Source organism: Lithobates pipiens, unplaced genomic scaffold (assembly GCF_037356315.1).
Source record: "Lithobates pipiens isolate NorthernLeopardFrog02 unplaced genomic scaffold, aLitPip1_a1.2 Scaffold_28, whole genome shotgun sequence".
In the NCBI taxonomy this organism is placed as follows: Eukaryota; Metazoa; Chordata; class Amphibia; order Anura; family Ranidae; genus Lithobates; species Lithobates pipiens.
In genome coordinates, this window is record NW_027507789.1 from 131,862,657 (window position 1) to 131,877,881 (window position 15,225).

At 39.9% G+C, this 15,225-nt stretch overlaps 1 protein-coding gene across 1 annotated transcript in view; it reads right to left on the reverse strand.

Annotated features, from left to right (window-relative positions):
* The window catches only part of SOST (sclerostin), a 30,848-nt gene extending 19,481 nt beyond the window's left edge, over positions 1–11,367 (reverse strand). Inside the window, exon 1 of the mRNA XM_077459585.1 lies at positions 10,869–11,367. Within this exon, the coding sequence (XP_077315711.1) occupies positions 10,869–11,091 (223 nt within the window). The 5' untranslated portion in view covers positions 11,092–11,367. The remainder of the gene's footprint in view (positions 1–10,868) is intronic.
* Positions 11,368–15,225: the final 3,858 nt, after the last annotated feature.

Sequence of the window (15,225 nt, forward strand, 5' to 3'; positions counted from 1 at the left end):
CCAAAGATCCGATATACAGTATATTCAAGGTAGTACCTAAAATAAAAACAAGAGTTTACAGCATCTAATGCTTCCAGTCTATTTCATCTCAAGGTTTTCCCTAATGGCAGACATAAAACAAGTAGATAAAGGGTAATCAATAAGTAGTGGAAAATCATTCTCTGCAGAAGATCGTATTAGTAGAAACAGTATATTCTACGGTTCAAAGCACACAAATGGTCAGAAAGGGCAACCAAGAGGAACTTTGAGTAGTGAGTGCCGACCAGGCCAGTGAAAGGGTGAAAAATTAAGCAAAGTTTTTTTTTTCTTATTATTTAAAAAGGTGTGGACAAAATAAAATGCTGGAATGAACTGTTCCTATACTTTTTTTTTATTTGCAATCATATAGCTATCAGGTATCTGATGAATATCCAATTAAAACCCATCTAAATTGAATCTTCTCAAAAATCACTATATCTATTGACAGCCTTGGATTCATTATAAAAGACTACAGTTCCTCGTTAAAACTCTCCCACTGACACATAATGAGGGAAAAAGATACTCTAGTTATGTATTGACCCATTACTTATTCTGACAAGGCCAAAAGCACCGCCTCGTCTACTACAGCTTAGCTGCTTCCTTTCCTTATACTTCTCTAAATGTAAAGATACTTTATACAATGCAACAGGTTATTATAATCTGATGAAATAATTTTATGATAAAAAAAATGATAATTCAATTGTGTTTAACCACTTGCCGACCAGCTGCCGCAGTTTTACTGCTGCAGAATGGCACGGCTGGGTAAAACGACGTTATGTTACGTCACATCTCCCTGTGGCCACTAGGGGCACGCACGCTGTTTGCCCCCCCCCCCCCCTGTAATCACTCGTGACACACCGAGAACCGGGATCTGTGTGTGTAAACACAAAAGAGACAGATCGTTGTTTATACAAAGTATGAACAAAGTATGAACATACAAAGTATGAACAGCGATCTGTCATCTCCCCTAGACATTCTCTTCCCCCTTCAGTTAGAACACACACAAGGGAACACATGTAGCCCCTTGATTGCCCTTGGTGTTAACCTCTTCCCTGCCAGTGACATTACAGTAATTAGTGCATTTTTATAGCACTGATCACTGTATAAATGCCAATGGTCCCAAAAAGTGTCAAAAATGTCCGATGTGTCCGCCATAATGTCGCAGTCCTGATAAAAATCAGCAGATATCCGCCATTACTAGTACAAAAATAATAATACAAATGCTATCAATCTATCCCCTATTTTCTAGACACTATAACTTTTGCACAAACCAATCAATATATGCTTACTGTGATTTTTATTACCAAAAATATATAGAAAAATACATACTCTATCGGCCTAAACTGAGAAAAAAATTAGCTTTTTTTTTTTTAAAAAAAATGGGGATATTTATTATAGCAAAAATGACAAATTATTGTGTTTTTTTCCAAATTGACACTCTTTTTTTTGTTTATAGCACAAAAAATTAAAAAACGCAGAGATGATCAAATACCACCAAAAGAAAGCTCTATTTGTGGGAAGAAAAAGGACGTAAAATTGTTTGGGCGCAACGCCGCACGACCGCGCAGTTGTCAGTTAAAACGACGCAGTGGTGAATCGCAAAAAATGGCCTGGTCATTCAGCAGCCAAATCTTCCAGGGCTGAAGCGGTTAAAGTGGACCTTCAGTCATTTTTTTTCTTTCAACTTTCCATCTGTTAAATCTCCTGCTCTTGTTGTTTTAACTTTGGATAGTAAAACTTTTTTTTTTTTCTGCCAGTAAATACCTTCTACAGCCTATTTCTTGGTTCTTGTCTGGTCCTTAGCCTCATGCACAACTCTCTCATTTTCGTGAGAGTTTGCCAGGAAGGGAGTTGGGATGAGTCATAAGAGGGCCAATAAGAGCTGCAGGGCTCCAGAATTGGAGGTGTGCCTCTGTGTGTCTGTGTAAATCCAGGAAGTGAACAGGCAACAGCTTCAGCTGCCCACAGTTAAAATGGTTGCAGCCACATTCAGTATAGGGAGATTTCTGCAGCATATTTGGCAAATACAGAATCACAGTATATATAAAATAATATGCAAAGTGGTTGGAGGGAAGCTTCAGAATGATAAAGATGTGTTTATTACAAATGATGTGAGCAGACTGCAGTTCCTCTTTAAAGAAAATAGATAAAATATACAATTTACAATTTTACCAGGCAAACCTTTTGAAAAAAAAATGAATGACTTACCATCTAAATATAACTGCGTGCATCTCATACACTGCTACATAGGATTAGATTTATTATTGTAATACTTATTGTTTCTTATCACAAATCAAGTATGGTGTGACTCATGAAGATAAATGTTGATATTTACATGTGAAATCACAATGGACTGACAAATTGAAGTGATGAATGTGATTGTGTGTGCTTGTTATTGCACAAAGCTCTGACATGCTCTAAGATACCACATACTGTATCTAGAGGTTATTAGATCTATTTGGTATTTATGCGATAAAAAGGGACTCGTAACACTTTCATTACTGGTATTATCTTTTATTTAGAAAGTGCTACCAGATCCTACTGCTGGAATATTTTTCTCTGTACAGTGCTTTTTTTTTTTTTTAAGCATGTTCACCTGTTCCTGGTGCTTGTACTGGATTTTATATATTGTACTGCCACCTTGTAAAATGGTCCCGCAGTGTGTGGTGATATAATTATATGGTAAAAGGTGGGTCGCGGTCAGAGACCAACAAACTGGGTTAAAATATTATGTTGTTTCATGTTATATATTTTATATTGGAGTTATTTGGTTGATTTTTTTTAATAAAGGCTGTTATGGCCAGTTATACTCCATAAGCAATGTGTGGTCTCGGTTATTTTAGAAAGGGGTTTTAAAGGGGAGGGGAGTACAAGGTCATAACAGTATATTAGAAGGGGTCATTTGGCCTACACGGGTCATGCCTCCTGGTACACAAAACTTAAAGTGATATTAAAATATTATTATTATTTTTTTTTTTAACAAACTTGTTATACCTGCTCTGTGAAATGGTTTTGCACAGAGCAGCCCGGATCCTCCTATTCTCGGGTCCCTCGCCAGCGGTCCTGACCCCTCCATCCTGCCGAGTGCCCCCATTGCAAGCAGCTTGCTATGTAGGCATAAAAGCTGACCTGCTGTACTGTGTGTTCATTTAGACATGGACCCGTGGCTCAGCTCTGCTCTGCTCTCATTGGCTCGCTGGCTTTGTTTTTCTAGTCCCGTCATACGTGTTGTACATCACCACGTTCCCCTATTCTTGGCAGCAGCCTTTTGCCAAAAAAACAGCTGATGCTTATAAAAGTATCTAACGTCGGTGTGAGTGTTTTAGGCTCATTTACAGGCGTCACGCACTTGGAACTGCATTTGATTGGCCAGAATAATAAGATATTCTGGTCACTGAAATGACATATTGCTCAAGCGGTAAATGTGCCTAGTGTTAACATGCGTTTTGGAGCATTTACATACCTAAATTTTTTTCTTTTTTTTTTGATGTACTGGTCCAGTTTTTTTGGGGGGTTTCCTGCTTGTAAAGGCCCTTGCCACTAAAAGATTCTTAGGCCTCATGTACACCGCTGCTGGTAAACGGACGTATAGGAGCAGTTGAGCGTTTTTTTCAGCTGCCCCTGAACTCTTCTCCATGTTATCTTATCAGTACATGTACACAGGGTCATTTATGATAGTTTCTAGGCATTTGTGTTTAGAAGCATTTTTTGGAATGCGTCTAGGACGGATGTTCAGAGGCAGTAAGAACGTACAGCTAAGCTGCATTTTTACAGCCGAGCTGCATTTTTACAGCCCCCAACCACTCCCTTTAACCACAGCATTTTATACCAGAGCTGGGGCCACGCTGTAAGCATGTCTTTTTAACTGCTTGCCGACCGCCAGACACAGATATACTGTGGCAGAATGGCACGGCTGGGTAAAACCCTGTATGGGTACCTCGTTCCCTTTTAGAGCCACCAGAGGGCACGATCGCCGCCGACCATGTGGGATCGCACGCACAAGATCCAGCACAGGAATTTGTGTGTGTAAGCACACAAATCCCTGTTCTGTCAGGGGAGAGGAGACAGATCGTTTTGTCCCTACTAAGTAGGAACAATGATATGTCTCCTCCCCTAGTCAGTCATATCCCCATAAAGTTAGAACACATACAGGGAACACATATTTAACCTGCTAATATATACTGGGAGGTTAATATTAGCGTATCATACATTCTAAATATAAACAACACTTTTTGTGTGATATCAGTTCACATACACAATAGTTGGTCATCTTCTAGTATTTGTCACTTATTTATGCATTTATTAGTCCATATCAGCTATTTTTTACTTTATTATATTTAACCTCATCGCCCCCTAGTGGTTAATCCCTTCCTTACAGGGACATTTACACAGTAATCAGTGCATTTTTATAGCTCTGATCGCTGTATAATTTTTTTCTGATCGCTGTATAAATGTCAATAATGGTTCCAAAAATGTGTCAAAAGTGTCCGATCTGTCCGCCGCAATGTCGCAGTACCACAAATAATCGCAGATTGCCGCCATTACTAGTAAAAAAACTAAAAATAATAAAAATGCCATAAATCTTTCCCATAGTTTGCAGATGCTATAACTTTTGCGCAAATCAATCAATATATGCATACTGCATTTTTTTTTTCGTTTTTTTACAAAAAATATGTAGAAGAATATATATTGGCCTAAACTGATGAAGAAATTCGTTTTTTAAAAACATTTTTGGGGATATTTATTAAAGCAAAAAGTAAAAAATTTTGCTTCTTTTTTCGAAATTGTCGAAAAAATTTCAAAAAAATAAAAACCGCAGAGGTGATCAAATACCACCAAAAGAAAGCTCTATGCATGTGAAAAAAAGGACCCAAATTTAATTTGGGTACAGCATTGCATGACTGTGCAATTGTCAGCTAAAGCGACGCACTGCCGAATTGTAAATAGTGCTCTGGTCAGGAAGGGGGTAAAATCTTCTGGGGCTGAAGTGGTTAAACACATACACACATTTCCGGCTGGGATCAGCAGCCAGGAGTGTGTGCATATTTGTAAAAGCAACTGTCATGTTTCATGTGGAAGTGATCTGAGCAGTTCTGAAGTCACCGTTCACTTCCATAACTGTTGCACCATATCCCCCCCCTCCCCCTCAACCTTTGAGGCAGGGGAGGGGTGGGGCCAGGGGTAGGGTCGAGGGCGGGGGTTAAAGATGGACCTGTCATGTAGGCTGTACGGGGCCCCTATGATTTCTAACAGTGGCCCTGCCCAGAACACTTTCAGGTGTGTCAGATGCTTTGTCCACTGCTGGGCTTTGTGGTTCCTTGGAGCGGCGTTGTCCCTTGTGTTCTGTCATACCATAGAGCACAGCAAGGAATGCAGGTATGTGACTCTCCTGGACGGATCACATGCCTAACATTGTTCACACAGTTTCTCTTCTCAGGAAGGTGGAGTTCCGTGGTGCAGGCAGCAGAACATGTAAGTAATAGTTGTTTTCTTTTCAGGTACAGCTACTTTATAGTTTTTAAAATAGCAACAGTCAATTTAAATGACTATTTAACATTTTGTGACATTGTCCTTTAACCCCTTCAATACTGGGCACTTCTACACCTTCCTGCCCAGACCAATTTTCAGCTTTCAGCGCTGTCACACTTTGAATGACAATTGCCCGGTCATGCTATACTGTACCCAAAGCAAATATTTATCATTTTGTTCCCACAAATAGAGATTTCTTTTGGTGATATTTCATCACCTCTGGGATTTCGATTTTCTACTAAACAAATAAAAAAAAAGACCAAAAATTTTGAAAAAGAAAATATTTTGTTTTGTTTCTGTTACAAAACTTTGTAAATAAGTACATTTTCTTCTTCACTGATGGGGCTGCACTGACGGGCACACACACATGTCCCTGTTCTGCCTCTCATGCCCGCGATTACACGAGACCATGCACATATTAAATAATAATAATTATTATTATTGATTAAATTATTATTATTATTCATCTTTATTTTATTTTATTGTCTATATGGGTAAACTTTGTTATTACTATTTACTGAAATATTATTGCTGACTATTTGTACAACTGAATTTCCAGTTGTCATAATACATATGTTATTGTTCAATTTAAATTAATGGTCACTTATGGTGCTTTCCAAGCTGATGCATGACAATCTCTGTAGACTTTAATCTATTCAGTTCTTGCTTGCTCAAGGCAAAGGCCCCAAAATAGCCTAAATTAAATAAGCATTATCATTTTAATGTCTCAGTAGTAAAAAACAAATGGTCTGGACATAATCGCAATATGGAACTCTGATTATTAGTACTTGGATGTCAGATGAGTCAACCCCAGACCTGCTTCCAAACCAGAACAGTGCCAGTACAAACCAGTACAGGTGAAACTGGAAATGGCTCATTTTACATGTTGCAAGATTTAAGCAGTATTAAACCCTGCTTTGTGATTTTTACCTACATGTAAGCCTATAATAAGGCTTACCTGGAGATAAATTGAATATCTGCTAAATGTACACCAGTTAGGAGATATTCACCGTACATGCAGCCGCTGACGTCAGTGGTGCATGCGCTCTGAAGTGTGCTGGAACTTCAGAACTTATTGCCAGAAACTGAGGGCTCCCGTGCCGCTGCTGGGACTTTGTTCTAAGGTAAGTATTTCATATTGTGCTAGTATGCGCTGTATACTAGCACATTATGCCATTGTCTTTTTTTAGGGGGGGGGTTCCAGCGGTCTACTACCGCTTTAAATAAGCCTCGCATGCACTGATCTAGAACCAGGATGTATTCAAGCATTAGGCCCCTTTCACACCAGTGGACTGATCACATTCCCCATTCATCTAGAGCAGGGGTCTCCAAACTATGGCCCTCCAGTTGTTCAGGAACTACAATTCCCATCATGCCTAGTCATTTCTGTGAATGTCAGAGTTTTACAATGCCTTATGGGACCTTCTGCAACAGCTGGAGGGCCGTAGTTCGGAGATCCCTGGTCTAGCGAATTGGATGATAGTCAGGTGGAAATAGACAGCCGGTCCATTTCTATCCGACCGCCCGATAGATAAGAGCAACCGTGTCTGCTCTGCATTGTGGAGCGGGCACGGACCTGTCATCTGCCTGCTCATTGGGGATCAGCAGAGAGATTCCTTGCTGAGCAGGTGGATCCTCTTGATGAAGCCCACCCCGTCTGAAAGGGGCTTTAGAGAACTGTTCTCTCAAGATGCTACTATTTCACATTTGCTCTGAGAAATCTAAATGCATAATAATGGATGTACAGAGAAGATTCTCAGTGAGTGCCAGAGTGACTGGAGAAAGGAAATTCATTACAAAGTGTTATATATCACAGCATGAAAGCAGGACATATGGAAATAGAAGGATTCATTGGCCGATAGGCTTTTTAATGTCTACAAATAAGATTGTTTTAAGGATAGGGCCTGTGGAAAAGCTAAAGTTTCGGTATAAATTTTAATACATAGTTATTTTTGTCCAGCTTGGACCAATGAAAGTATTCACATCCTCATACATGACCAATGCCTTTGTAAGTCGAAAATTACCATAGTAGTCACCAATACTGAAGTGATAGCAATAGCCTTCCTGGTCCAGTGCCAATCATCTTCCAGGTTTTATTGTCAAAGCTTTATTGAGCAAGCTGAAGTTAGAAGCTGATTGGCTACCATACACAGCTGCACCAGATTTTGCACTCTCCAGTCTTAGCAAATCCACCCCAGTGCATCAATGTATCAATTTGTCTATGGCTTGTGTAGATGGGATGAAGCAGCTTTACAGCCACCCAAATAGCTTCTAATACAAAGCCAGCAGCCAGACGTAAAGAAGGTAAACAATCTCCCAGCTGCTATAGCAGCTGAGAGTTTGTTTACATGCCAGTCCTGCTGTGGCTGTGGCTGTAGTACTAATGCCAGTGGAAGTGAAAGGGTTAAATAAACCCTCAAAAACATTGCACCTTAAGTTCCTGCAATAGAGAAGCTAAGCTCTACTTACCTCTTTTCTGTAAACACTGAAACATTTCTTGGAGTTTCAGGTGTCTGTGTCCTCTGTGAACTTTGGCTAGATCCTCTAGTTCCTCTGTCGGGACTAGTGGTCAGAGGAAGGAACCACAGCGTGGTGGAGCACACCCAGAACTATTGAATGCTAAAGGGTCTGCAGTGCTGGAACAGAACAACAATAGCTCTCCTTTTGGAGGACTTTCAAATTTGTTTAAAGTGGATGTAAACCCACTCTCCTCATTTCTAACTTACTTCCATAGTGCTGATCTATAAGGATATATATGCCTCCTGTATCCTTACCTGTCAAATATCTCCCTTGTAGCTGTTTGCAGCCCTGCAATACTCTGGATTCTGTGGGCAGGTCTGTTTTCCAGGGCTCGTGGGTGGAGTCGTGATTTTAGACCCCCCGCCCACCTCTATACTCCCCTTGGCCAGGCATTGATATTTCTTACACTGAACTTCTGCTGGTCTTGTGGATTATACCCCATGATCACTAACATCCAGTCAAAACCCAGGAAAGTCACCACATGACTTCAGCATGCCCAATCATGCTGTGGTGTGGAGTAGTCAATCCTGGGAGAGCTGGAGAAGAAAGGAAGGGGATGTGAAGTACACAGAATGCCTCTCTCACACTTGTGCATGAGATAAGGAAATCACCTGTCACTCACAGCAAGTGGGAAGAAACAGACACCTATTTCTCTGTGTGTCTGTTTTTATCTTACTGAAGAAAGATAAGAGGATTTCTTAGAGCTGGACTGGGCAGAGATGAAATTACATCCTCTGCTGTAACACATATGAGTCTTAAATAAAAGAAATTGGGAGATTTACATCCACTTTAAAGACCGATAGTGTCTTGTTAAAGCGAACCTCACCCTAAAGGGGAAGTTCTCCTTTATGTCCTCCTTGCCTATTCCTATTCTATTATGACACTTTTTTGGGGGAGAAGGGATTGGGTATCTGTTTTTGGCAGGTGCCCACTCCCATTTCCGATTGGATTGCTGCAGCTATCCACCGAAAATTCACCTCTCCCCCAACTCGCAACCTCCTGGGAAACATCATAGATCCCAGAAGGCTGTGGGCCCATTCACAAAGGGCAGTGTGGCTCGTGCATGTGCAGTGGGCAGTCAGCTGTAAAGCCACACAGCCGGCTCCATAGTAAGCATGCCTGGACCTGAAGGCACAGAAGCAGATCAGTTGAGCATGGCACTGTAACCCTGAACAGGTGTGTGTTCTTTTATTAAAAGTCAGGAGCTACAATATTAGTACCTGATGATTTTAAATTGTATTTCAAACAGGCTGAAGAACCACTTTAAAGAGGGAGTCCACCGAAAACAAAATTATTAAAAGCCAGCAGCTACAAATACTGCAGCTGCTGACTTTTAATAAATGGACACTTACCTTTCCTGGAGTCCAGCGATGTCAGCAGCCGAAGCCGAGCAATCGCTTGGCTCTCGGCTGCTGCCGACGCTATTCTCGGTGAGGGAATCAGGAAGTGAAGCATTGCGGTTTCACTTCCCGGTTCCCTTCTGCGCATGCGCGAGTCACGCAGCACAACGAGAATGGTCTGTGCTGTCTCTGGGACCCGTGTGTGTCCCAGCAGACAGTGTGCCGGGACCGAAAGAGGCATAGACTCCCGTGGGAATCTATGCCCAGAAGTGGGTGCAAATACCTGTCTTAGACAGGTATCTGCACCCCCTCCCCCCTGAAAGGTGTCAAATGTGACACCGGATGGGGGGGTTCCGAAAAGCGGAGGTTCAATTTTTGTGTGAACCTCCGCTTTAACTTTATACTGCAAATGTGATGCACACTCTTTTAATATTAATTGTATAATATAGTTATTAAAAAATTAAGTTGTCTATCAGTCTATCTATCTATCTCTACCCATCTGTCTAGAAGTTCCTAAATAAAAAGGTGAGTTCATTCTAGCAGATAATAAGCAGAAAACCATTCAAAATCATCCAACTGCAATAATTATTGCTTGGTAAATTCCAGCAAATGACTGCAGTGTTTCCTGGGTGAATTTAAATCTGCCACAGATTGTAAATTCCTTAAGGGCATGTGCCTTCAGACTTTTTTGCCTGATCAGATTTTTATGTACTCACTAGCTGATTACTGCTGTTTTACAGCTTTTATGTTTGCTTATTTGGAAATGCCATAATATTCCTTTGTTTAAAAAAAAAAAAAAAAAAGAAAAACCTCCAAAAACTTTTTAATAGCTCAAAGCATCAGTTATGCAGCATAGCGTAACAAAACTTTTAAAAAGTCTTTAGCCATACACACATATACATCTCTGCATATATACCACTTTATCAATCGATTTACAATTCAGTATTTGCTTTGTAACTTTAGTAAGGGAAAACTGCATTAATAAACAATAATAGAACACATACATAAAATTATCATAAAAAGAAAAAAAAAAATAAGTTTTTTTTTATCTCATGGCACAGATTGGGCATTTAATGCAAACATAAATGGCTCTACATTAAACATCTAAAACCCCATACACACTATTTTCTGCAGATTTTTGTCTTCAGATTTACCAAGGTGCAAGGGCCTGCCTGATTGCATACAAATTGAAACTCCTAAGGTTTGACCTCATATTATATGGTTTTGGTAAATCTGTAGGAAAAAAAATCAGCAGAAAATCTGATAGTGTGTATGGGGCTTAACACATTTATTCTGTATACTCACAAGCTTAATACAAGTGTAATGACAAAAATGTTTAATTAATTTAATGATTAATTTAATTTAATGATTTAAAAGTTTAACAAAAAAAAAAAAAACTAAAAATTAAAAATTTTTGTTAGCATTCGCTTAAGCTTTACGACTTTTTTGCTGTCTTATTACCTTTTTGATCAGTAGTTTCATGCAGGTATCGCCCTCCGTGCTGAGCTTGGTTCAAGGTATAATTGTCGTTGGTTGTAGTACCTTCTACCGCGGTCTTGGAATTTTCGGTGTCATCTGGTTTAATTTCAGTACCGTCATTTTTAAGAGATGGCCATGCCAGCACAGGATCAAGTACAATGTGAGAGAGTGCAAAGGCACAGCACACAGCCAGAGGAATGTACATGATGCTGAACCTCCCAGCTCAGTCACAGTCAGCCTTAGGATGTTATTCAGACACATATTATTCTCCTTTTTTAAATGTTTTCTTCAGCAGAGCCAGCCAATGGTTGAAGAGATAGGAAGGGCTTCATGCCAGCTTCATTCATAGTACATAGGTGTTAAACAAGGGGGAGTGGTGTGCTAATTCAGCATTACTAGTTCCACTACTTGCGGTCCCTCCTACCATTTCATAGCTTAGGCAGCCAAATTTATCCTCCTGGTCCCCGGCTGTGACAGAAGCCTGGAAACAAGCTGAGGAAACTCCCACACTGGATACAGCACTTTGCTTGTGAATGCTCAAATATGCTGTGAAGCAAATACAAAGCCAAAAAAATAAAAAGACGTTTTTTAACTGCAAACTAAAGAACTAGCAAGTCTGTCCCATTTGGTTTCTCTAAGTACTTGGAGAACAGGATCTAATTTGATGTCTGAGCGCAAACTTTAAAATAACATCGATCGTTATTTTAGCTCATGCATTACTTACGAGAGGATAAAAAACAAAACACTTATTACTAGAAGGACAATCAGATCATTAGTATTCTTCCTTGTCAAAATATTTTATTATGTATTCAAAGGTAAATTATACAAGTGTACAATATAATCTGTTATCAATCAAATGAATGAAGCTCAGTTATATAAATGCAAAGAATAGTATAGATTGCTATTATATATTATTAAATAAAAGTAATAAAGTTATAAGCAACTGTTGATCTGTATTTGAATGAAATATCTTAATTTATACAGGTACAATTATAACTGTAAAAATGAGATCATTAGTATTCTTAAGATTTTTGTCCAATTTTTCTGTCTACTTCAGTTTGGATTTTATAAAATGTATTTATTATATTGTTTTTGTTTCTCTTTTTTATTATATTTTTAATGAATCAATTTGAATGTCATTTTATTGACTACATTTGATTGGAAATGAAGCATAAACTTTATAAATATTGTACACATTGAAGATGATTTATTACTCACAAACGAACTGCCACATTGCAAAAATGCAGTGACAGGACGGCTGCTCTGCGCTGGATTCACATACATAACCGTGATCCAACATTTCTGGGTGGGGGGCACGCCTGCCACCCAATCTGTGCTTTGATTCAGTACAGCGCAAGCCAATCAGCAGGTCCCAGCCAATGATTTATGACCGGGACCTGCTTATTGGCTCAGCGAATCACAATACAGAGTACTGTGTTTACTAACGATATAGGGCTCTGTACACGGAGTAGCAATTAGTAACAGCAGTACATATTGCACATTGTTAGGCACACCGTTAAAAGGGCTGGTGCAAGGATTTTTGACACCCTAGGCAAAATCTCATTCTCCCGCCCCCTTGGCTCAACCCCTGACTCCACCCTTTGCCCTGCCAATGTATACCCCAACTTTTTAATGAAGCGCCCATCAAATGCAGCCTCACCAGCACCCATCAAATGCAGCCTCACCTGCACCCATTCAATGCAGCCTACCAGCGCCCATCAATGCAGTCTATCAGCACCCATCAATGCAGTCTACCAGCACCCATCAATGCAGTCTACCAGCACCCATCAATGCAGCCTACCAATGCCCACCAATGAATGCTGGCTTGCTACCATTCATGTGGGAATCAGGCACACAGACACAGTCCTCCGCCGTCGCTGCGCCTCTGACACTATGTGCGAACGGAAGGGCGGCTGCCTGCTGATGCTGAGACTTAGTTGCTTGCTGCAGAGAGAAGAAAATAGGAACACTAATGGGCGGGAGCCCTAGGCAGCAGTGCGCCTTGGCGGCCACCTAGTTTGCCTAGTAGTAGCACCGGCCCTGACTGTTAACCCATTGATTGCCCCTAGATGTTAACCCCTTCCCAGCCATTGTCATTAGCACAGTGCCACTGTATAGTATTATGACTGATCACTGTATTAGTGTCACTGGTGATGTCGGTTTCAGTTAGTCAGTTCCCACCTAGTGTCAGTAAGTCTCAGATTACCTGCTGAACTATTACGGTCCCACTATAAGTCGCTGAACTCCACCATTACTAGTATAAATAAAACAAATGGAGTATATATATCATTTGTAGACTCTAACTTTTACGCAAGCCAATTAATATACACTTATTGGGATTTTTTTTTTCCAATGACATATAGCAGAATGCATCTAAACTAATGAACAAATTAGATTTTTTTTATATATATTATTGGATATGTTTTTATAGCAGAAAGTAAAAAAAAATATTTTTTCTGCCTTTTTTTATATAATAAAAAAAAATCCAGCGGTGACAAACACCACCAAAAAAACCCTCTATTTATGTGAAAAAATGTATAAAAATTGAATTTGGGTACAGAGTTGCATGACGATGCATTTGCCAGTTAAAGTAGCACAGTGCTGAATAGCAAAAAATGCCCTGGTCATGAAGGGGGTAAAATCTTCTGGATCTTAAGTGGTTAAAGGAGTAGAACCTGTTTAGTTAATGGATAACTCCAACTTTTACACACTGTTACAGGTTTACACCTGTATTTAGGGTGTAACATGTAACATGGTGCAAAAATAAAAAATTGTGTTACACAATCAGCGCAATCACTAATTAAAATATAAATCAATATGTGAATACAACTTAACAAAATAATTTTGTGCCTAATCACCAAGGCAACCAAACTACTGCTGACACTCTCAAGTGGTTCCATTATTCCACCCCAAATGATATTTGTTATATATTAATACAGTGGAGAGCAATTCCTTCCATCAACATATTCTTAATCATCAATGCATAAGTGAAAAAACTGATTACAATCGAATTGAAAAAGTGAAATAAAAAAATAAATGTTTCTAATAGCCTCTCAATCAAAATATGTGTATAACATTTCTTCCAGGCTCACACCGCTGTGTTCAAATCTCGTAACTAAATCAAATCTTCACAAGTGTGCACCACCACCTCTATACGAAGTGCTTGCTCACCTCCAGAATCAGACCCCACTACAGAGTCTCATTTGCCTTTAACACTGCTCTTATGGGTGTCTCTGTAGCACTCTTCCTCCTCCTGGATCCAAATTAGATGTTCCAAGTTACAATTTACTCCTCTTCCACTAGTACATAGCATGAGATAAAAAGGGGGAGAACCATAGTGCTCTCTGTTTCTCAACCTTTTATTCACTTTAAGCAGGGATAAAATTCACTTACAAAGATCACATATAAAATAGGCATTTCAAATATACTCAGCTTACGGATGATACTTGGATATCTAATGTACGACAGCTCCATGTCTTTATGGACCTTGCTTTGTGTACTGGTGTGCAGTCATGTTGGAACAGGAAGGGGCCATCCCCAAACTGTTCCCACAAAGTTGGGAGCATGAAATTGTCCAAAACATCTTGGTATGCTGATGCCTTAAGAGTTTCCCTTCGCTGGAACTAAGAGGCCAATCCCAACCCCTGAAAAACATCCCAAAACCATAATCCCCCCTCCACCAAGTGAGCGAGTTTGGGGTGGAGGAACTTGACTGGCCTGCACAGAGTCCTGACCTCAACCCGATAGAACACCTTTGGGATGAATTAGAGAGGAGACTGTGAGCCAGGCCTTCTCGTCCATGTCAGTGTCTGACCTCACAAATTCACTTACAGAAGAATTGGCAAACATTCCCATAGACACACTCCTAAACCTTGTGGACAGCCTTCCCAGAAGAGTTGAAGCTGTTATAGCTGCAAAGGGTGGGCCAACTCAATATTGAACCCTACTGACTAAGACTGGGATGCCATTATAGTTTATGTGAGTGTAAAGGCAGGCGTGCCAATACTTTTGGTAATATAGTGTATATTGTTTCAGAGTTTATGACCTAAAGGACTATGCTCCTATATTAACTGGTTCTTGAGATAATGTTTTCTTGTAGAATATGATATCTACCAAACTCAATTATTTTCTTTTATAATGCCTCTTCTTATTGCAGTAACAGTGTTTGTCCAACCAAAACATTTCCCTTTAGTTTGGGATAGAGTGGGGATGAATTAGAACACAGTTCAGGGAACTCACCGTGTGAATGCCCGTCCCCGTGTAGCAGCAGCTTATTTTCATTCAGTTAATGCTAAGGACCATGCGCGGTGTCCCCGTCAGAGCCGAACGAGTTCCGAAA